Here is a 21557-nt window from a genome sequence, read left to right as displayed (position 1 = left end):
TGAGTTCAAGGTTCTCCAGGAGAGGCAAAGTGAGAGGGCTGTCTCCCTCTCTCTGTCTTCCCTGCCCACTCTCTTCCTGGACCTCTCTCATCTGCTCCTGAATGAGCTAGCAGGCTGGACTGTTGGTCACCCATCTACCCAGGTGCCCAGGGCTTGCAGCCAGCCCACGCCATCTGTGACAGCCAGAAACCCACTCCAAAACAAATCATCTTCACACGGATGGGAGGAGGGGTAGAGGACATGAACACAGGGGACCCTTACCAATGAGATTGGGAAGAGCCTCAAGGCTGCAGGGACCCCAAACTTTGTCATGAGCAACAGACCAGAAGGGTTCTGGGAACAAGAATGACACCAGCTTTCCTTTCGGGGGCTGCCAATCACCCACCCAGAGGCTCTGGAGACTGGCCTGGCCACGCACTGGGGTGGCATAAGTCTGGAGGACCCCAGAGCTGTGTCTATGGGCCTGACAGACATGGGACTGCCTGGAGGGGAGGCTTGGGGGAGTCTTGGGGTCTCTGGTCCTAGCCCTAGCTGGCTAGGAATGTCAGCCTAGGAGCTGCCTGACGAGAACCATCAGGAACGTTCTCATTCTCGGCCTGTGTGCACATTGAGAGTGTCTGATGGTGCAAGAGGATGAAGTAGTTTCCCTGGGACCTTGGCCTCATCTTTCTGTCCCTTCTGATCCCTATGCTGGGACAGGGATCGGGAGGTAGGGGGCACAGGCAGGGGCAGCTGGAGAGCCAGCCCTTGAGAGGGGCTTGAGAGAGCCCTTGGCTCTCTGCTCCTGGGACACCCAGGCCAGGCCTCGAACCTCCTGCTTTAAGGCCCCACCCCCAGGGCCTGTGAGGGCCTGCAGTCCGCTTGGAGGCCCGAGGCGCTTGAGGGGGTGCGGGAGGAAGCCAGGGTGCATGGGCGGGGATGTCCCCACAAGTGCGCTCCCAGGCCTCTGGGGGAGACACGCGGGGAGGGGTTGGGCTCCAAGGAGGTGAGCCAGGCCTCCGCGGGCGTTGGGGCGCCCCGCGCTCGCGCCCTCTCTCTGGGGGGTGAGGGCGGGTCTCTGGGGGTTCCGCGCACGCGCCTGGCGCCCCCCGAAGGCTGATGGGGCAGGAGCGCGCACACGCGGCTCGGGCGAGGCGGGGACGCCCTTGCACGTGCACTGGGGCGCCACAGCGTCCCCCCACACCCACTCCGGGGCGGCGGCAGAGGAAGTGGCGGGCGGGACGGCCCCCTCCACGGGAAGACACTTGGGTCTAGACAGCTTGGCAAGGCCAGCGGGGCTGAGTCACATGCGTCTGGAGCTGGAGATGCGGGCGCCAGGACTGGAACGTGAACTTGCCCACTCCGGAGGGCCGGGGAGGTGGGGGCTGGGGGGGGAGGCTCGACCTCGCGTTCCCGCTCGCTCGCCCCCAGGCCCACGCTAGCCTCTGCCCCACGTGTGGGGCCCCTCGATGCCCACCTGGAGGGGAGGGGCAGCTTCCATGGAGAGTCAAGCAGGGCCCACATTATTGGCAAGAACAATCTGGAATTTCAGACGGGAAGGAGGCTGGAAGAGTGGCCCCCACCTGCCCCTAACCTTGCTCCCTCGACTCAGCCACATCGGCCACCTGGGACCTTTTTGTCCCCAAGCCATGCTTGCTGCTTTCCACCCCCTCTGGCCCACCTTCCACTGGCACCTTCCCCAGGGATGCCCACAGTCCAGAGGATGCCCACGGTTCTTTCTCCTGACTGCCAGTGCTTCTTACTACCCATCACTGCATCCTCAGCCATCATCCGGATTCTGTTTTCCCTTTCCCTCCCTTCTGTCTTTCGTTTAGTCTGTCTATGTGCCTCTCTTCTCTTTCTCTCTCTCGCTCTCCCTCCGTGGCTTGCTCGCTCAGGAACACCAGGTCTCAAGGAAGGAAGTACGACGCAGGAATCTGGACCTCCTGATGTATTTGGTTCTCACAAAAGCATCTGCAAGAAAAGTTGTTTAATTGGGACCAGATCCTCTGGGGTTTTCATGGCATTAAAACAAGATGGGTTTTCTCTAGGGAAGAAATGGCTGGCAACAGGAAGAGGGCATGGAAAGTTTGCCTTTTTTCTTCTCAAAGTTTGAAGAGGGAAAAGGCCACTGTACCTTTGTTTATATATGATAGATGCCCACACAAGCACGCACGCGCACATGCGCAGACAAGCTTTGATGTTACTGGGACACATTGTGGAAGGCACAAGAACAGGCCTGTCTGCTTGCTCTGGGTGTCACCCCAGGAGTGTGTCTTTGGCTGCAGAGCCATTATTCTTGGTACTGGGTCCTGGCAGAAGGCCTGGTACATAGTTGGGTCTCAATGAACTCGCCTAATGACAGGCAGCGGGAGGGCAGGACTGGTAGCCCATACCTTGGCCCTGAGCTCCAGATGCATACACAGAACTGCCTTACAGATTTGACCACTTGGCTGTCTGATTACCCACTTTACACTTGACAGGTCATGAGCTGGCCTCCCAAGTTTCTGCCCCGGGCTCACTCGGACTCAGCCTTCACTATTCTGGCTCCACCGACTTCTCCCACTAGCCCCCTCCACCCTGGGCCAGACTCAAAGACATCTCCGATGGAGGGTGCAGCTGCCTCCACACTGGCTCCCTCCTTCTGCCCTTGTGCCCTCAACAAGTCTGTGCTCCATCCTACAGTCCAAAGGATTCTTTTACAATATAACTCAGATCACAACCTATGAACTGGGAGAAAATATTTGCAAATGATGTGCCCAAGGGCTTACTTTCAAAAATATACAGAAGCTCATATAATTCAATAACAAAAATATAAACAGCACAATCAAAAACTTGGCAGAAGCCTTAAATCGAGAAATCTCCAAAGAAGACCTACAGATGGGCAATAGGCACATGGAAAGATGCTCCATGTTGCTAATTATTAGACAAATGCAAATACAAACTACAATGAGTTACCAACTCACACCAGTCAGAATGACCATCGTTAAGACGTCTACACATAATAAATGCTGGAGAGAGTGTGGAGAAAAGGGACCCCCCCACACACACTGTTGGTGGGAAAGTAAATTGGTGCAACCACTATGGGAAATAGTATGGAAGTTCCTCAAAAAAACTAAAAACAGAGTTGCTATATGATCCAGCAATCCCACTCCTGGGCATATACCCAGATAAAACTCTAATTCAAAAAGATACACATACCCCTATATTCATAGCAGCACTATTCACAATAGCCAAAACATGGAAACAACCTAAATGTCCATCGACAGATGAATGAATAAAGGAGATGCAGCATATATATATAACTCAGCCATTAAAAAGAATGAAATTCTTTGCAGCAACATGGATTTGCAAACGTGCATGGCCTTAGAGATTTTCATACTAAGTGAAATAAGTCAGAAAGAGAAAGACAAATACCATATGATATCACTTATATGCGGAATCTAAAATACGAAACAAATGAACCTATCTCTGAAACATAAACAGACTCACAGACATAGAGAACAGACTTGTGGTTACCCAAGGAGGAGGAGGGAGGGAGAGGGAAGCATTGGGAGTTTGGGATTAGTAGCTGCAAACTATTATGTATAGGATGGATAATCAACAAGATCATAGTGTATAGCTGCTGCTGCTAGAAAGTCGCTCAGTCCTGTCCAACTCTGTGCGACCCCATAGACAGCAGCCCACCAGGCTCCTCTGTCCCTGGGATTCTCCAGGCAAGAACGCTGGAGTGGGTTGCCATTTCCTTTTCTGTACTATATCCACAGGGAACTGTATTCGATATCCTGTGATAGACCATAATGGAAAAGAATATGAAAAAGAAAAACTATATATATGTGTGTATATATATGTGTGTGTGTGTGTGTCTGTGTGTGTATAACTGTACATTTTGCTGTACAGTAGACATTAGCACAGCATTGTAAATCAATACTGTGCTAATTTATACTTCAGTAAATTTTTTTTAAAAAGTCAGATCACGTGTAGCTCCTCTGCTCAGAAATCCACAGCAGTTCCCTGCTTCCTTCAGGGTCAAAGGCAAAGTCCACTGGCCACACTTTGATGCGCTATCAAGCTAGCCCTGCGACCCTTCCCCAACCTCACCCCTCACTCAGCCTGCTCCACCACACTGGTCTCCTTGCTGGTTCTCAAAGTGAACCAAAGCCTTTCCTGCCTCAGAGCCTTCGCACTGCTGTCCATCCTCCTCAGGGGCTTCCTTACTGGAGCCCTTTGTGCATGGATATCTCCTTTTTACTCACATCTCAGCCCAAACGTCAGTTTCTCACAGTCCTCATCCTGTCGAAAGTGTTTCTTCCTACAGTCACTGTGGCCAGCCCCTTTCCTTCTGATGGGGTCCTCATATACCCCACTAGACAGCACACTCTGTGAGCACAGGAAAGCTGACCATGTGGTTCACTAGCGTACCACACACCATGCCAGGCATGGTGTCTGGCCCACCACAGGGGCTCAGGAATGTTCTGTGAGCAAAGATCTGTTCTCCAATCCTCCCTTGACAGGACAGGAGCTTTCCGCTGTGCAGTTCTAAGGAGGCCTGAGGGATAAAGAGCATTGCTTTGTCATCCTCTAGGCTGCCAATTTGAGTGAGTCCTGACTCATGAGGGTATGTGTGTTCTTAGGGGGCAATTGCATGTAGACAGTTGGCCATGTGGAAGGGAAGAACCAAAGGAGAAGAAGCAAGACTCCCTTCCTAGCCCTCAGAACCTTGAGATTGTGCAACCAGAAGCAATTGTGATCATCACATCCAGTTTCTATAGGTCCCTTCCAGTTCTCAGATCCTAGAACTTTCTAAAGAGACCATATCCACCACAATGAAATGGGGAGACCAAGGCCCTGAGCAGGGAGGCTTCCTCCTGACATCACATGGCTGAGCCGTCCGGGCAGAGCTGGGAGACCAAAACCCTTCCAAAAACCCTCAGGCTACAACTCTGGTTCCTGGAAAATCCAGACACCAGGCTCAGGGTTAGTGTTGGCCTGGGGCCCTGCCTGTCTCAGCCCAGTCCACGAGCAAACTCTGTGTGCAGGCTGTGCTCTGTGAGGGTGGTTGCAAGGTCCCCACGATGGCCAGGCGCCTCAATACTGGACAGAGTAGGTGGCCAAGTGGCCGATGAGCCCCCGGTGGAAGAAGGGCAGCAAGGACAGGACTCCATGGGACCTTGGGGGCTGAGAGTGCTCCAGGCCTCGCCCCTTCCTGCCTAGGTGGGTAGGAGCTTAGGCCTCCCTCCTCCAGGCCACTGTGCCAGAGAAACCTGGGAACAGGCTTCCCCCACCTCCAGCCCAGCTAATGGGAACCAGATGGCAGGATGTTTAGTCAGCGCCTGGGGAGCGGCGCGAACAGGGGAAATGGGTTGGGGGCCAGGATTCCAGAATCCATCCATAGGCAGGGGGAGGGTCAGAGCTGGGGCTCCCACCAGTCCGTCCGTCTCCAGGGGCCCATCTGGGTCCTACCACGTCCTCAAGCAATGCCCAGATCGGGAGGCAGGAGACCCGGTCTCCAGCATCAGACTTGGGCCAACCCTACCCCCTCTCGGTTCCTTCTCTGTACTGAGCAGGGAGGGATTGGGCTCAGTGGTCCAGGGTCCCTGGGCAAACCCTGGCCTCCTGTGCCTATGTTCTCCCCCTCCCCCAGCTTTAGCAAAATGTTAGCCCAGGATATCCTGTGTCACCTATGAGCACACAAGCAGATGGTGGCTTCATTCTTGGCTCCCAGGGCGCTTGATCACAATCCCCAGACTGTCTGTCCCATGGTCCCAAATTCAGTTCTTAACCCAGAGTCCCGGATAGGACAGGGGACCCTGTGTGGCTCAAGTGGGACTGTTAGGTGGCCCAAGGGCTCTGGTAAGGCAGTGACTGCTGTGTCCTCACCACATATGGAAATCGGGACTCAGGCTGCTCCCCAGGCACAAAGGAAGACTCGCTTGTGGGGGGAAATCTGGGCCCCCACCCCATCCTAGGTCTCACACATTCCTTCCTGGCCCCGGACAAATACCTTGAGCACCAGATGGCTACAGGACACTCCTCCACAAGCCTTCCTGGCCGTGTTCCTCACCCCCTCCCCCTCTCCCCTCCACCCAAGCCTTGCCCACAATTAACTCATTTTTTTAAAATCGCTTCCAAACATAAGTCAATGCTGGACAGAGCTGTAGGAAAAGCTTCCTCAAGGCTGGCCCCAAAGAGCCATGTGGTGAGACCCGGCCGCCTTGCCAGCCCCCGCCCACTACCACAGCTGGGCCTAGAGCTGGGGCCCTCTGAGGGCGGGCCAGGGAGCTTGTGGTCAAGACACCCCTTCTTTGCCCCTGCTTTCAGACCCAATCCCGACCCAGAGAGACCCATCTGCCTGATGTCAGCAGTCCCAATGGGGCCTGGAAACTGTTAGCCAAGAAGTCTGTGAGGACCTGTGAGATGGCCTCACCCAGGCAGCTGCCAGGTTGCCCCAGGCCAAGGTTTCCCAAAGAACCCGGCTGCCCTGGTCCACACAAACTCGCATGTGGGGGTGAGGGCATGGGGGAGAGGTGGCCTGCAGGGTGTATGTATACCCACTCTCTGTTTTACAGAGGAGGAGGTGGAGGCCTGGAGGAAAGGGAGCTGCCCAGAGGTGGGGGGCACTGGGGCCCCATCCCAGCTCTGCCAACGGGTTCTGTCTCCCCTGGAATTGGGAGGCCTCAGCATCGGCAACTGCGACAGAGGGGCCGGAGCCACCATGGTTCAGGTGGCCTGGGAACCTGCCCTGGCTCCCAAGGATCTTGGAGGCCCTGTGCTGTGTTGCTGGCTCTCAAGGCCCGGAGCCTCTCTTTTCCCAGCCACTGAGGTAGGACCTGGCAGCCCATGGTGGGCAGCCCCATCTGTGGTGGGCCTCACAGGTCCCCCTGTATGCAGAGACAGAAGCCCTATTCACGGGGGCCACTGGGTCAAGGCCAGTGGAGAATGAACGCAGGCTTCTCAGAAAAGGAGTAAGAGCGCTCAGGTCCAAGAGAAAAAAATCAATCTCTCTTTCTCCTCAGATGAGAGCAGTGGACTTTGCAGGAAGCCGGGGGCCAGGCCTGGGGAGGCGTTTATTGGGGGGCAGCCTTCCTAGAGGAGGGCCGGGCCAGGTAGGGGAGGCTCAAAGCTCTGTAGCTCTGAGAGCCAGACTGTCGCCTACCGCCCCACTGGTGTTCCATCCTCCCCAGCATTTCATCTCTTTCGCCAGCCCCGGCGGCCATGAAGAGGGTGCTGCTTCCCGTCCTGGCTCTTTGGGTGGGGTGCTGCCCTGGAGGGGCCTTGGCCAAGCAAGTCCTGGGCCCGAGAGGGCCCGGGGCCCGGCCAACTCCCACAGGGCTGCCCACCCTGCAGCCGCCATCACCCAGCGCATCTGGGCCCCCAGACGGTGAGTAAGTGGCACTAGCAGGGAGGCTGGCAGGATGGCACTCTCCCCCACTTCTGAGACCCCCCACCTCCAGGGCTGGTGCAGAGGGAGAGCAAGCAGATTCACCCTGAGGCTGCCCACCTCATGCCCCGCCCCCCATGAGTGTTCCATTCAGGGCCACTAGGGACCCATGAGCCTCACGGAACCCGTTCCTGGAGGGCAAGGGGGCATGGTGGACTCTGAGAGGCCCTTGTGCTGATTGCCCATGGTGGGGACAGGGGAGAGAAGACACCCCCTCGCCAAGAGAGGCCGCTGCAGCTGGATCTGGAAGAATGGACCCAGGTTTTCTGGTTGGAGAGTACAGTTGGCTGCCCTAACGCCTACCGAGGGGATCGGGAGAAGCACGGGAGGCTGGAAGCCGAGGCCTCGCCCAGGCCCAGAAGTGGGATGGGAGGGGCCCGTGAGGGGACCCAGTCCCCTACCAACTGCAAACAGCAGGACTTGCAGGAGAGGCCCATGGTCAGTGCTGGTTGAAGAGGGGCTACCATGCAGTGAGGGGCTTCCCCGGGTGGCTCAGCAGTAAAGAATCCACCTGCAATGCAGGAGACCTGGGTTCGATCCCTGGTGGGGAAGATCCCCCTGGAGAAGGGCATGGCAACCCACTCCAGTATTCTTGGCTGGAGAAGTCTATGGACAGAGGAGCCTGGCAGGCTAGAGTGCATGGGGTCACACAGAGTTGGACATGACTGAGTGACTCAGCATGCACCATGCAGTGGAGGGGAGGCCTGGGGTGGGAGACTATTATCCTCATTTTGCAATGGCTGACAGCCCCTCAGAGTGGCCTGTAGGCTCTCCTCACCCTCAACACCTCCTCTCCAAGTAGGCACTGGGGCCTCCACATCCAGGAGCAAACTGTGCCATGTGGCAGCAACCCTTCATCTTCCCAGAGGGGGTCCCTACCCTTCCCTGCCCAGGAAGAAGCCACAGGGAACTGAAGACACAGGGGCAGGCCCCGCCTCTCTGAATAGGGCAACTGAAGGTCTCCTGGGCCCACCGTCAAGGACCTGCTGGTGCCAAGGACCTGCTGGTGCCTTGTCCCTGAAGGATCCCTGGGAGTTCTGAGAAGTAGGCAGGGTGACGCAGCCTGCTTATCACATTGAGAACCTCTCTCCTATTCGGGGTCCCCCACTCTGACACCGTGAAAATGTGGGTTGGAGATCAGGGAATCCCTGACACTTGGTGGCTTTGGGTTGGTGACAGAAGGCCGAGAGCTCCTGAGGAGAGAAGAAAAAGGCAGAATTGAAGCCTGGGCAAATACAGGAGACAGGCAGGTAGGCCAATGGCTGATCTCCTTCCTCGGGAAGGAGGTGCTGCCTCCCAGGCATGCAGGGGTCCCAGGCACACAGGGGTCCCAGCCACCTCCCCCCCCCCACACTGGCTCCTTCTGCAGGTCAAGTGCAACCCATGCTCAGGAATGGCAGCCCAGACAGGCCTGAAGACAGGCAGCTGGACAGGCCACGGCAGCGGCCTACCTCCAAGGAAGGGACCCCTGGAGCCCCTACCCGGCCCACAGCCCCTCGCTGGAAGGTCCTCGCCAGACCCGGGCTGACCCAGAGGAAGTCGACACAGCCAGCAGCCTGGGAGTACAAACAGGGCCACAACCATGCAGCCGGCACCGTGCAGTTCCACCCCCAGGCCACAGATACAACCAGGCCTGGGGTGGCAAGGACCCCTCAAGTTCAAGAGGGTGCCATGGCTGCCAAGAAGGGCCAAGGTAGGCAGGTCAGAGGCCGGGAAGCCAAGAAAAGGGACCCAAAGCCCAAGAGGTCTCCCAAAGGTGAGGACTGGCTTCAGACACATAGCCCAATCACACTGATTCCCCATCCACTGAGACTCCCACCTGCTCTCAGAGTGCCCAAGCTGAGTGCCCCCATCGGCAAGGCAGGAGGGCAACCCTCCCAAGACATATCTTCTACCCCAGCCTCAGGGCCCCAATTTGGGCCTTTGCCCTTGGTGCCGAGGGCAGGAGGCCCAGTGGCCTGTTTTTCTGGTACAACTGGCTGAGTCACCAGCAGGTCTGGGGAGCCCCAGGAAAGACCCTGCTCTGCCTCGGGCCCCCGTTGCTATGTGAGCAGGCTGAGGCCTCATCTTTCATCCTCCAGGGGGCCCCCAGCAACCCAGGCCTGCAGGCTGGCGTGAGAAGAAGGATCATAGCCGAGACGAAGGGGTCAGCAACACCTCAGAGACCACAGGTCGTGGGCGGAAAAGAACTGGAAGCAGGAGAGGGCAGAGCCCTGGGCCTATAGGCCCAGGCACTGCGGAGCAGGTGATGCCCTCCCTGCCAGCCTCCTGCCTCCTGGTCCAGGCGGCCATTGCCTGCGGCAATGTCAAGATGAAACGTGTCCCTGCCCTGTCTGACCCCGGCCTGACCACTCTTTACCTGGCAGGTGGGTGGCCCCGCTTTCCCACAGTCACTCCCATGGCAGGGGTAGAAGGACATATACCTGGGTTTCCTCCACAGTTGGTCTTTGGTCCCCGTGGCTGCCGCCCCGCCATGCCTGGGGACGACTCACCTCCCCTCTGACCTGAGAGGCTCTGACCAGGTCAATCAGAAGAGTCAGTTCCTTCAAGGAGTCTGTCACTGTGGCCTCTGGGCTGTGTGGAGGAGGTACGGAGTGGCAGAAGGGAGGGGGACGGAGGGGCTGGGAAAATGGCTGCCCTGTGTGTGCGCAGAGAATGAAATTGCCAAGATCCCGGCCCGCACTTTCCTGGGACTACCCAACCTGGAGTGGCTCGACTTGAGCAAGAATAAGCTGGATGCCCTTGGCCTACACCCCCACGCCTTCAAGGTACACAGCAGCCCCTCATCTTGGTCTCCTGGGGGTCCAGCGCCAGGGGTGTCAGTGATGTAGGGTGACATGGTCCACAGCTGGGAGCATGGAGGCCCACACAGATCCTGAGGTCCCCCAAGGGATCAGCAGTCTTGGGAGAACCTGAGGAGAGTTCCAGAAATAGCCAGAAAAGCCTAGTCCAAGAGGGAACCAGGAAGCCATGATGCAACCCAACCAGGGTGTCTGTGGGCAGGACGAGCCCAAGGCCACACCTGGAAGGCCCAGCCCCAGCCAGCGGCACCCCAGTCTCCAGCTTGGTCTTCTCCTCCAACCTCCTAGAATCTGACGCGGCTGAAGCGGCTGAACCTGGATGGGAACTTGCTGTCCACAGTGCCAGCCTTGCCCGCCTCCCTTCAGGAGCTCAAACTCAATGACAACCTTCTTCAGGGCCTGGAGCACAGCAGCTTCCGGGGTGCGAACAGGCCCCAGGGGGAGGGGCCAAGAGGAGGCTCCACCCAAGGCAGCTTCCTGGGGGGCAGACGGGGAGCATCAAACCAGAAAGGTGGCCCTGGCTTCGAGGGCTGGCTGGGGGGTGGGTCTCTGGAGCTAAGGTGGGCAGCTCCCAGCCGGCCTTCTGAGCTCAGCAGTCAGCTCACCTGCCCCCTTGGCCTGCTGCCACAGGTCTCAGCCAGCTGCTGACGCTGGAGGTAGAAGGGAACCGGCTACATGACGGAAACATCTCCCCTCTGGCCTTCCAGCCCCTGCGCAGCCTGCTGTACCTGAGACTGGACCGGAACCAGCTTCAGGCCATCCCGCCCGGCCTGCCAGCCTCCCTGCAGGTAACTAAAAGCCCCAAGGCCATGAGAGGCAAAGCAAAGTGAAGTCACTCAGTTGTGTCCAACTCTTTGCGACCCCAGGGACTGTAGCCCACCAGGTTCCTCCATCCATGGAATTGTCTAGGCAAAGAGTACTGGAGGGGGTTACCATTTCCTTCTCCAGGGGATCTTACCGACCCAGGGATCGAACCTGGGTCTCCTGCATTGTGGGAAGACGCTTTACTCTCTGAGCCACCAGGGAATCCCTGGAAATGAGAGTCACTCAGTCGTGTCCGACTCTTTGCGACCCCATGGACTATACAGTCCATGGAATTCTCCAAGCCAGAATACTGGAGTGGGTAGTCTTTTTCTACTCCAGAGGATCTTCCCAACCCAGGGATCGAACCCAGGTCTCCCACATTGCACGTTGATTCCTTACCAACTGAGCCACAAGGGTAAAGCTGTGGCCAAAAGACTGGAGTGTCTGCCCACAACAGCTGGGCCAGCTGCCTGTGGGGGCAATTTTGATGCTAAACCCACGAGGCCTCAGCACCAAAGGGCCTTTCCTCCACCTAACAAAATCTTCTTGGAGCCCAAAATTGAGCCTCAAGGACCATTGTGGACCTGCCAGGTGTCCCTGAACAAGGCTCATGCCCTCTCTGGGCCGCATGATCTCCCGTGCTTGGCAATGCTCTCTGAGCCTGTGTCTTGCAGGACTCTGAAGAGTCATGGTTACAGCTTGCAGGTGTCAACTGGGATCTTTTGCACAGCTGGCCACAGCCCTGAGAGGGGCAGAGACAGTGGGACTCAGTGGAAGGGGGCAAGGAGCTGGGCTAGGCCACCACTGAGTGGTGGGTGGACTGCTTACCCTGAATCCTGGCCCTAGGAGCTGCACTTGGGCACAAACGTCATTGAGGAAGTGAGAGAGGGCACACTGAACCACAGCCGCAGCCTCAGCGTGCTGGTTCTCAGCAACAACAGACTCCAGGAGGACCGACTGGCACCCCGTGCTTGGATCGATCTTCCGTGAGTACTGTGGTCTCCCTGGCACCGCCCAAGCTCTGCCCCCATGGTCACAGAGATAGAGGATGCTCACAAAGGAAACAGAGAGTTGGGAGGGAAGGCAGAGAGACTTCACAGGGCCTGGTGGGTCACCTGGGTCACCTGCGTCCCTGCCCAGGGTTCAGGGTGGCCTGGGCCTTCAGTCACCACCTGCTCCTCCAAGATTTCCCTCTGGCCCTCCCACCCGACAGAACTCCCAAGGCCACAAAATCCCTCCTCTGCCTGTGCCCGGAGGGAGGGAAGTCTAGGTGCAGGAAGCTGTCACCATGCTGGGTTTAGCTAGGAAGCAAAGGGAGCAGGAAGGGACCTGGAAGAGATGGCAGTCACAGGAAAAAGGCCTGTGACCTTCCTGGGGCAGCCATAATAAAGTACCACAAAGAGGGCAGCTTAAAACAACAAAGAGCTCTATTCTCACAGTTCTGGAGGTTAGAGATCCAAAATCAAGGTGTGGCAGAGCTGTGTTCCCTCCAGGGTAGGATCTCTTCTGCCTCTTCCAGTTTCTGGGGGCTCCAGGTCCCACTTGGCTTGTGGCCGCATCACTGTAGTCTCTGCATTTTTCACCTGGCTTCCCCTCTGTGTCTGTATCTCTCCTCTTCTGTTTTATAAGACCACCTCCCATTGCATTTCCTGCCCATCCTAAAGCAGGATGATGTCATCCCAAGATCCTTCATTCACTCACATCTACAAAGACCTTTTTGCCAAATCAGGTCACATACACAGGTTCTGGGCAGCCATATCTTTGGGGGACGGAGGAGCCTGGTAGGCTGCAGTCCATGGGGTCGCAAAGAGTTGGACACGACTGAGCGACTTCACTTTCACTTTTCACTTTCATGCATTGGAGAAAGCACTGGCAACCCACTCCATTGTTCTTGCTTGGAGAATCCCAGGGATGGGGGAGCCTGGTAGGCTGCCATCTATGGGGTTTCACAGAGTTGGACACGACTGACGTGACTTAGCAGCAACAGTCACCCCACTATAGGAAGAAGGGTCCAGGATGAGTCTCCATGATCTCATTTGGATGGCTGAGTCAGGTCACCATCAGGAGGGGCTGGGGAGCAGATAGGGCCCTTACAGGCACTGCCTAAGGAGTCAGGATGTGACCCCAGGACTGGACAAAGGGCTGGGGAGGGACAATCCTTGGGGTCTGAAGACAACTGAGGTAGGGCAGGGGTGGGGTGAGGGAGGGGTTTAGAGTCAGGACCGCCATTCCAGGGAACAGAGCCTCCCGCCCTGCGCCCTTGTGTTCCAGGAAAAAGTTACCAGGACGTTTGGGTTTAATTATTCCTTTTTCCTCTCCCCCTCTTGCCAAGGGGGCAAAGGAAAACAGACAGCAGCCTAGGGAGGGGCCGCCCAGCCATGTTCCACTCCCGCCACGGGGCCTGGGCAGGGGGCTGGCGGCCAGTCAAGCCTAGGCTGGCGCCGGCCAGTTTTTCTCCAGCTTGTAGACAGAGAGGGGGCTGCTGGCTCAGCAGGCTTGGGAGGCACCAGAGACCCACCTGCTTTGGACGGAGGATGGCATCCACCCCAAGGCCAAAGAGCTGACCCCACCCACAGGGGCTGGGGCGGGGATATCAGTGAGACAAGCCACTTGCCTTGCCCCAAACTGTTCTAGAAGCATCACCACCGTGTGCTCCTGGTTTCCCTCTCCATCAGTCTTTGGCTTACCTTCAGCCTGGGTAGGGCCAAGAGGTCAAGAAAGTGCAGCATGGGGACCGCCAGGGAGATAGCTCTCGGCCCAGACCACTTGCCTCTCTGCTCAGGCTTAGGAGCGAGGGAAAGGAAAGGGAGCAGGTCTTCCATCTCTGCCCCGAAGGCCAGCCTTGCTAACTCTGCGGTGAGCAAGGGAGGACTGCACAGACCTTTTCCCAGCATCCATGGACAGAGGGCACACAAGCCAGACAGGGTCTGGCCTTCCCCAGCCGTTGCGAGCCTTGGTGGCTGCTGCCATCTTGAAGCAAGTCCCTACCTTCCTCTGGGGCGTGGACCAGGAGCCCCCGACTATAGCTCCCCTACCACACCCCAGGAAGCTGGAGGCCCTCGACCTGTCCTACAATCGGCTGGTGCACGTGCCCTCCTTCCTGCCCCGGGGCCTCCGCCACCTGACACTGCACCACAACCGCATCGAGTGCATCCCCGGCTATGTGTTCGCGCACATGAAGCCTGGCCTGGAGACCCTGCACCTGGCCCACAACAGCCTGCGCGAGGATGGCATCAACGGCATGTCCTTCCTGGGCCTGCAGGCCTCCCTGGCCGAGCTGCTCCTGGACCACAACCAGCTGCAAGCCATCCCAAGGGGTCTCCTGGGCCTCCGGGCACTGCAGGTGCTGCGTCTGAGCCATAACAAGATCAGGTAGGGCTGCATCCTGCTGTTCCCTCACCCCACCCCACCCCAGCCTGTCCCCACCTCCAGTCCGGGAGGGAGGCAGCGCCACTGAGACCAAGAGACCCCGCCTGGAAGGCTGGCCAGATGTTCTGGCCTGTGGACTCATCACCCAGGGGCCCCAGAGGCCAGCGGCAGGACTGTGGGGTCATCCTTCCCTGCCTCCATGGGCCCATCTTGATTGCTGTGATTGAAGGCCATGCCCGGTGGCTGGTAGAAGAATCTGGGCCAGGGGAGGGCGGGAGAGGTTGGGAGTGGCCAGGTGACCCTTCACCCTGGGCCTGGTGTCTGTGCCTTGGTGTCCCCACCATCCACTGTCGGACCACGCTTTCTCTCCTTTTGCCTGATGCCTGACTCTCCTTTCTGGGGTCTCAGCTCCTCCTGCATCCCCTCCTCCACAGACATGTGCCCCTGAATTCCATCTGTGACACACGTGTGGCCCAGGACTCCAACCTCATCTCTACGCACCTGGAGAACAACCTTATTGACCGGCGCCGCATCCCACCCACTGCCTTCTCCTGCATCCGGGCCTACCATAGCGTGGTCCTCGAGCCCCAGCAGGGGGAGGGGGAGTCTGCCTAGTCCCACTGCCAGCCTTCCCCGCCCCCTTCTCTCGGGGGCCTGGAGGTGGCAGGAGCCTAGGCCCAGCTCCGACGGATTGATGCACCACTGGATGAAAGTTCTAGAAGACCCTGCTGCTTCAGATGTGCCCACGTCCCATTGACTGCCGAGGCCCCTTCACTCAGTAGATGGCCCAGCCTGGTACAGTGCTGGTTTGGACTTGAACATAATAAATACATCTCATTCAATCCCACTCGCCTCCACCGGCCTACTTCCCTCCCTCCTGGATCTCGGCTGCCTGTACATGCTGGCACTCCAGGGTGCATGGAGCCCTCAGAGCCCACATCCTGGACATGGTTTCATCAGCAGGAGGTTAAAAGGGCCTGATTCTAGAATCTTCTCCAACAGCCTCCCCACGCCCACCCACTCTGGCCAGGGTCCTGAAGTCCCCTTGCAACTTGGCCCAAAGCCATCTAGAGGCCCAGCTCACCTTCACTGTTCAGGGAAGCATCACTACTCTCTTGTCCAGGAAGCGTCCCTATCTTGGAAGTGGACACACACAAGTGCTGACTGTCCTCCTGGTAGGGGACACAGCAGCTAGCTGAGCGCTCAGCCCTGCCAGGCCCTTCAACTGTGCTGAGAACCTGTTGGAGGTCATTGGAACAGTTCACAGCCCCTCCACCGGGGCATGGGGAGCTCGTGGCAATATGGTGGCCAGAGAGAGAGAGAGCACATGACAGGCACTGAGGATGCAGTGCAGCTGCTGGATGTGAAGGAAGAAGTGCCCACTGTCAAGACCTTGCCCTGTCAGTGCCTTGGTCTGAGGTCTGGGCCTGGGAGCTGGGAGTCCTGCTTTAGTCCCATTCTGTAGTCAGCCCCCACACGCCTCAGCCCTGAGTTCTGAGCAGAGAAAAGGCCAGACTCTGGCAGGGGGCAGGGAGAGGCATGGGAAGCTGGCGGAGTGTTTGCTTTGGACTCATCCTTGCATTCTTTCTCTTCTTGGGCCTGGGCCCACAGATACGGCACTTCCTGTTTGGACTGGGTCAGAGGTCAGCAGCCCTTGAGGCGCTGGCCCTGTGGGGAGACCCCCCTTGCTTTCCCAGCTCTCACAACCCCTCCTCCCCAGTCTGGCTGCCTGCCCCGCCCAACCCCTCCAGCTCCAGTTCTGTCAGCCCCCAGTCCCCTCCCCAGACTCAGAGTTCTGGCCCCCAGCAGGCACAGGAAGTTCAGGCTGGGCAACACTAACCCCCAACTGCTCTTACCTCCCTACTGAGCAGACCCTCCGGGCTAACTCCACTTCACACAGATAACACTTGGCCCTTGGGGCTTCTGTCAGGTGGACCGAACCCAACAGTGCCTGGGCAATCCCATGACCCTCCTCAGCCCCGAGTGGGTATCCACCATTGAGTTCCCTGGAAGCCGACTTGGAGGCGAGGAGAAGTGTGAGGAAGTCTCCTCGGAGGCTCTTGAGGGGAGGGGAGGATAAGAGTGGGCCCAGGGAGAAGCTGGCATGTGACCCACAATGCAAGACAAGCCAAGGCCCACTGCCCTGGACCCAAGCTGGTCAGGAGCTGGAACAAGGGCACAGGACTTTTATACACCCTGTCATCATTAGGTAGGCCTTCCCAGCAAAGGAGGGGGTGACCGGGTCAAAGACCCTCTGTTCAGCTCAGGCAACTCCCCAAGAGGGCTGGGATGTCAGGGCCTTCAGTCCTATCTGGGTGATGCCCATGGCGGCATGACCCCAAGGAGGGTGATGACACCAAGGAGGGTGACAACCCCAGACAGAACCCGAGCCAGGGGAGCAAGCACTGTGGCCAATACCTGGTGGCAGGACCAAGTCCACCCTGTACCCTCTGCTCACTGGTGCCTGCTGGCTGTGGTGCCCAGCAGTGGGCATGACCCAGTGAGTAACCAGAAATATTGGGCATCAGAGGGTTCCTCATGGTCCTCATGGTGATGGTGGTGATAATAGGGCAGGGGTGACCACATTTAGGTGGTGAAAACCAAGGCATTCATCAGTCCTTGGACCAAGGCAGCTGAGGTCCTCCGACAGTAAGGATATGACTGAGGATGAGACCAGTGGGGACAGCAGGAACCAGGAACGAGTCACAGAAGTTAATGGCCGCTAGGAGCAGAGAAGGGGGACAGGGAGCCGGGGGGCACTCCTTCCAGGAACCTCGAGGGCCTCAACTCATGCACAATCCCAGAGTCCTGCCCACCGACGTTCTTCCAGCCACCTCTTCCTCCTCCCCAGGGCTCCAACCCAAGGGCCCACCGCCCAGCCCTTCAAGGGCCTTCCCCCAGTGGGTTCCAAGGCTTCTTCCTGCCTCATAAACCCATGTGGTGGTCTTTAGGAAAGGCAGGCTGAGGAAGGGGCGTTAGAGAGCGAAGAGGGCAAAGGATGTGGCAGACATGCTGTACTCCCAGGCCTGTGCCTCCCCCGACCCTGACCTGTGAGCAGTGGCACCATGGCGGGCACGCAGGGCCAGTCCAGCAAGGCTGGCTGCCTGGCCCCCTGCCCTGCACCTGCTCTCAGCTACAGCCCCCACCAAAGCCTGCTGGCCCCAGGGCAGCAGGCAGATCCAGGGCCCGCTCCTGGGGGCTGGCATTCACCAAGGGAGGACCCCGCCCTGTTTCATGGCCTTCCGGGGTCTCCCTGGCTTTGCAAGCGGCCACAGATACAGCCCTGTGGCACAGTCCTTTGTCCAGCTGCCTCCTCTAGCCACACCCAGAGCGTGCCTCTCTAAAGATAGCTAGACATGGGCCAGGCCCCCAAGGAGCCCCCTTCAAGCCCTGAAATTACAGCCCTGGTGGCCTGGGACACAGAGCCACTGTGTGATTATGTCCTCAAGGGAAGGTCAAAAAAAGCTCTGGCATAGAGAGTGCCAGCTTTCACCGACCACACCTCAGCCATCAGTGCTGGGAACCTTCCAGAAAGTGGAGGTTTGGCCCACTCTTAAGGAGCGGGACCGGCCCCCGGCATCCAAAGGGTCCCCTGGGCACGTTACACCTGCTGGCCCTGGGGGCTCCGGAATGCCAAGGAACCAATGAGGTGGTAGGGACTGCTCCTAGTGACTGTGGGCCTAGCCCCTGCCCTGCCCCTGCCCAGCCCATGAGAGTGCAGAGATTTGGGCAGTGTGGATGAGGGGAGTGGATAAAACCAGCAGGCTGAGAGTGACGGCAGGCAAGGCTGTGAACTTGGGGATGTCGGCTTGGGTGCAGGGGCTGCAGTGCCTAGGAACCTCGAGGGCCCTCTCCAAGATCTTGGCTTAGTTCTAGGCAGGGTGGCGTGCTCAGGAAGTGACCCTAATGTGTGTGTGTGACAGGTCCCTGCCTGGTAATGGGGCTCCTGTGGGTGATGCCCCCAACTGGGCTGGCTCTGCAAGAACCCATGGGAGCACTCCAAGGAGGAGCTGGAAGGCAGCCCCAGGACACTGCTGGGAGCCATCTCCTCCCGGAAGTCCTCCCTATGCCCCCTCTCCCCGGAAGTCCTCTCTGTGCCCAATCCAGTGAGCTCCAGGCGGGTGAGGGGGACCAATGGAAGTTGAGGCTGACTGGGAAGTGACAGAGATGCAGAAGAGAGACCTGAAAAATGACCAGGGAGCCCAGAAGAACAGAGAAGGGGAATGATTAGCAGAGGCAGAGGGGAGCACCAGCCAGACACAGCAAGGCAGGGAGGCCAGGAAGGCCCTGAGAAGGGGCTGGCCCAAGGCCCCTGAAGGTCAGGGTCAGGCTAATCTCTCCAGGCCCTAGAAGCACACAGGATGGGGGTGAGCATCTGGGTGGGCTGGCGCTCAGGCTGGGGCAGGCACTCTCTGAGCCTCTGGGAGCACAGCCCACTGGGCCACCTCCCAGGCTACCAAGCTCTGCCCTTGAGGGATGCGCAACAAAGGCAGCTTGAGCGGGCTGTGTTCTTGACTCCTGGCACAAGGGCCTTCTAACAAGTGGAGGCTGCTAGTGTATCCTGGCTGAGGGGCAGGGGGCTGCTAGCAGGATCACCCAGTCTTCTTTAGTCCCTTGGGGCTAGTGTCCAGACCGGGGCTTTGGGGGCCTGTGCAGTGATGTCCCAGAGGTACAGAGCATGCTGGGAAAGGGTGTTAGTCACCCCTGGGCTCCTGCTGGCAGAGGCCGACCTCTGCCTCCCGGTCCACCCACCCCCACCTCCAGTCCCTCAGCCAGCCCTCTCTGCACTGGTTCTTGTGGAGCTAAGACAGCTGTGCATCAGCGTCCTCTGAGGGCCCGGGGGCCTCAGGAAATGTCTGCTCTTCCTTCCTGCCTTGCCCCCATGCCTGCCCTCCCCTGCCTCCTACTGCCTCCTCCCAGCCCCGGGAGGCCAGAGGCCAGGAGGCCGTGGCCAGCACGACGTGCTGTACTCAGCGGCTGCTTTGACTGGGGTCCCGGTTGTTCCTCGGCTGCAGAGGAGAGGGAGGGAGCAGGGTATGCCCAGGACTGAGGTGCAGCCTGGCTGGTCTGGGAGTGGCCCCCAAATTAGAGGGCCAGGCCCAGTGACTCAGTGGGCCTTGGGCCGGGCGTGCAGTTATGGCTTATTGCAGACTGCAAACCACAGACAGAAAAGCCTTCCAGGAGCAAGAACCATATTTACGGACATATTGCCCCAGACGCACCTCCAGTTGCGGGGAAGAGCTCCAAGATGCAGGGTGTCGCCTCACTGCTGCCCCAAGTTCCCTCCAGGAGCCTGCCTGACCCACCACTAAGCTTTTCCATCTAACTGCCTTCCTGCTCCCCCATGGTCTTCCTTCTGCCAACAATGTCCCTCTTCTCTACTTGTCTGCTCTAAGTCCTCTTCTCCAGGAAGCCTTCCTGAGTGCCTCTGGTGCTATGTGTGGCCATGGCCTGCTCCAGTCCCCTCCCCGCAGAGCTCAGAGCCTGGCCGCAGAGTCCCCAGAGCAGTGCAAGGCTCAACAGAGGGTGGCTGGGGGCACCAGGCCAGTTGGGAACTGACTCAGTAAAGCGACTTGGCTCCTTAGACAGTAGGCATGCCTTGTGCCTTTTTTTTTTTTTCATTTAAAAAAATGTTTCAATAACTTTATGGAGCTATATTGCATTGACCAAAAAGCTTGTCCAGATTTTTCCATAATATATTTTGGAAAGGTTCTATAGCATACAATTAATTCACCCATTTAATGTGTACAATGGGTTTTGTTTAGTATCTTCACAGAGGGTCCAACGTCATCATAGTCAATTTTAGAACATTTTCATCAAGTCTTAAAGAAAATTCATACCTTTGTCTGTCACCACTCTATAAACCACACCACACCCCAAGAAACCACAAATCTACTTTTTGTCCCTGTCCATGTACCAATTCTAGACATTTCCTGCAGGCTCACACAATGTGAGCACAAGATCTTATATGTGTTTTGGACCCTCTTTCTCCTCCTTCCCAGCTGTGAAAGAGAGTTGCTTCTCCATGGGGTGACCCGGGCTTCATGGTATGAGTCCTTCTACTGCCAGAGATACTTGAATATGTCACCAATAAACAGAAAAAAAAAAAGCACACAAACAAATAAGCGAAATCAACACCCGTGTCCGGAAGGGCACATGTTTCCAACCAAGTGTCACTACCTCACCCATGAGAACAAGAGGGAGCCACCACAGTTTTGTCAAGGCTGTGTCCCAGGTCCAGCTGGCCATGCCTGAATGGATGCTTCCACACGGAAAAGGGATCTGGGCCCAACCACTGCTCTGGTAGAACCTTCTAGAACCTACCTGCTGGCTAGGTGTGCGGGACCCTGAGGCCTCACCCCTGTTCTCCTTTCATTGGCTCCGCCTCTCCCTGACCTGCCCTCGGCCCCTGCCAGGTTGAGTTTTTTTCTTTCCTCCTTTGGGCTCTGGAGTTCTGTCTGGCCTTCATTTCTCCTTTACAGATCTCAGCAGCACTCCTTGCCTCAGATTCTTGTCCCATCTAAACCCTCACTTCTGTCTCCCCAAAGCTGCTCTTGCAGGAGACTCCCTGGGGCCAAGGCTGGGCAAAAAGGGCCGGGGTTGGGTGGAGGAATTGGGACCCCACGGGACAGGGAGGAGGAGTGGGCTTGTCTCTCAGGAAGTGGCTGAGCTACCAGGGATGGCGTGGGTGTCATGGCTGCTGACAGCCTCTTTCTGGGATGCTTGGTGGGCTGACCCGGTTACCCCAAGAAGTGGCCAGCACCAGCCTTAGCGCTGAGGAAGTGGCCAACCTCACCACGGTTCCTGCACCCTGGGGGACCTGCTCGGATGGAGCAAGAAGGATGACTGGTCGGCTCCACCTCTCTGAATCAGCTTCTGCGAGCCTCAGCTCAGGGCAGGCAAACCAGGGAGGAGGACCCCCAGAATCTGTGCTGCCCCCTGCCAGTTCCCAGCTGAACCCCCTTCTGAGGTCACGGGGACAAAAAGGCTGGAGTGGGCCTGGAGGTGGATCCAGCCCTTCCAGCAATCCACCACGGCTCCCTTCCTGATCCCAGACAACCACCTCCTCCCCAGGCTGCGGCTGCCACACGTTCGTTCTGGGAAGGCTCAGGACAGGATTCCAGGGGCCCCTCGCTGGACTAGCACTTGGAGGCCACCACCCC

General features: G+C 57.9%; 1 protein-coding gene across 1 annotated transcript; it reads left to right on the top strand.

Moving 5' to 3' along the window:
* Nucleotides 1-7194: 7194 nt before the first annotated feature.
* LOC129564088 (extracellular matrix protein 2-like) lies at nucleotides 7195-15009 on the top strand. The gene is made up of 9 exons (XM_088834123.1): nucleotides 7195-7360; nucleotides 8790-9176; nucleotides 9502-9786; nucleotides 10073-10188; nucleotides 10510-10642; nucleotides 10852-11009; nucleotides 11872-12011; nucleotides 14071-14397; nucleotides 14829-15009. The coding sequence occupies exons 1-9, from the start codon at nucleotides 7195-7197 to the stop codon at nucleotides 15007-15009; spliced, it is 1893 nt and encodes a 630-aa protein (XP_088690249.1).
* The last annotated feature ends 6548 nt before the right edge of the window (nucleotides 15010-21557 follow it).

Source organism: Moschus berezovskii, chromosome X (genome assembly GCF_049115385.1).
Source record: "Moschus berezovskii isolate FMDL1 chromosome X, NW_MosBer_1.0, whole genome shotgun sequence".
Taxonomy (NCBI): Eukaryota; Metazoa; Chordata; class Mammalia; order Artiodactyla; family Moschidae; genus Moschus; species Moschus berezovskii.
This window is presented reverse-complemented; position numbering and strand designations above follow the sequence as displayed.

Coding starts and splice junctions, on each gene's coding strand:
- LOC129564088 (XM_088834123.1), top strand. CDS start 7,195: ATGAAGAGGGTGCTGCTTCCCGTCCTGGCTCTTTGGGTGGGGTGCTGC. Junction 7,361..8,789: donor CGCATCTGGGCCCCCAGACG/GTGAGTAAGTGG, acceptor CTCCTTCTGCAG/GTCAAGTGCAACCCATGCTC. Junction 14,398..14,828: donor CTGAGCCATAACAAGATCAG/GTAGGGCTGCAT, acceptor CCTCCTCCACAG/ACATGTGCCCCTGAATTCCA.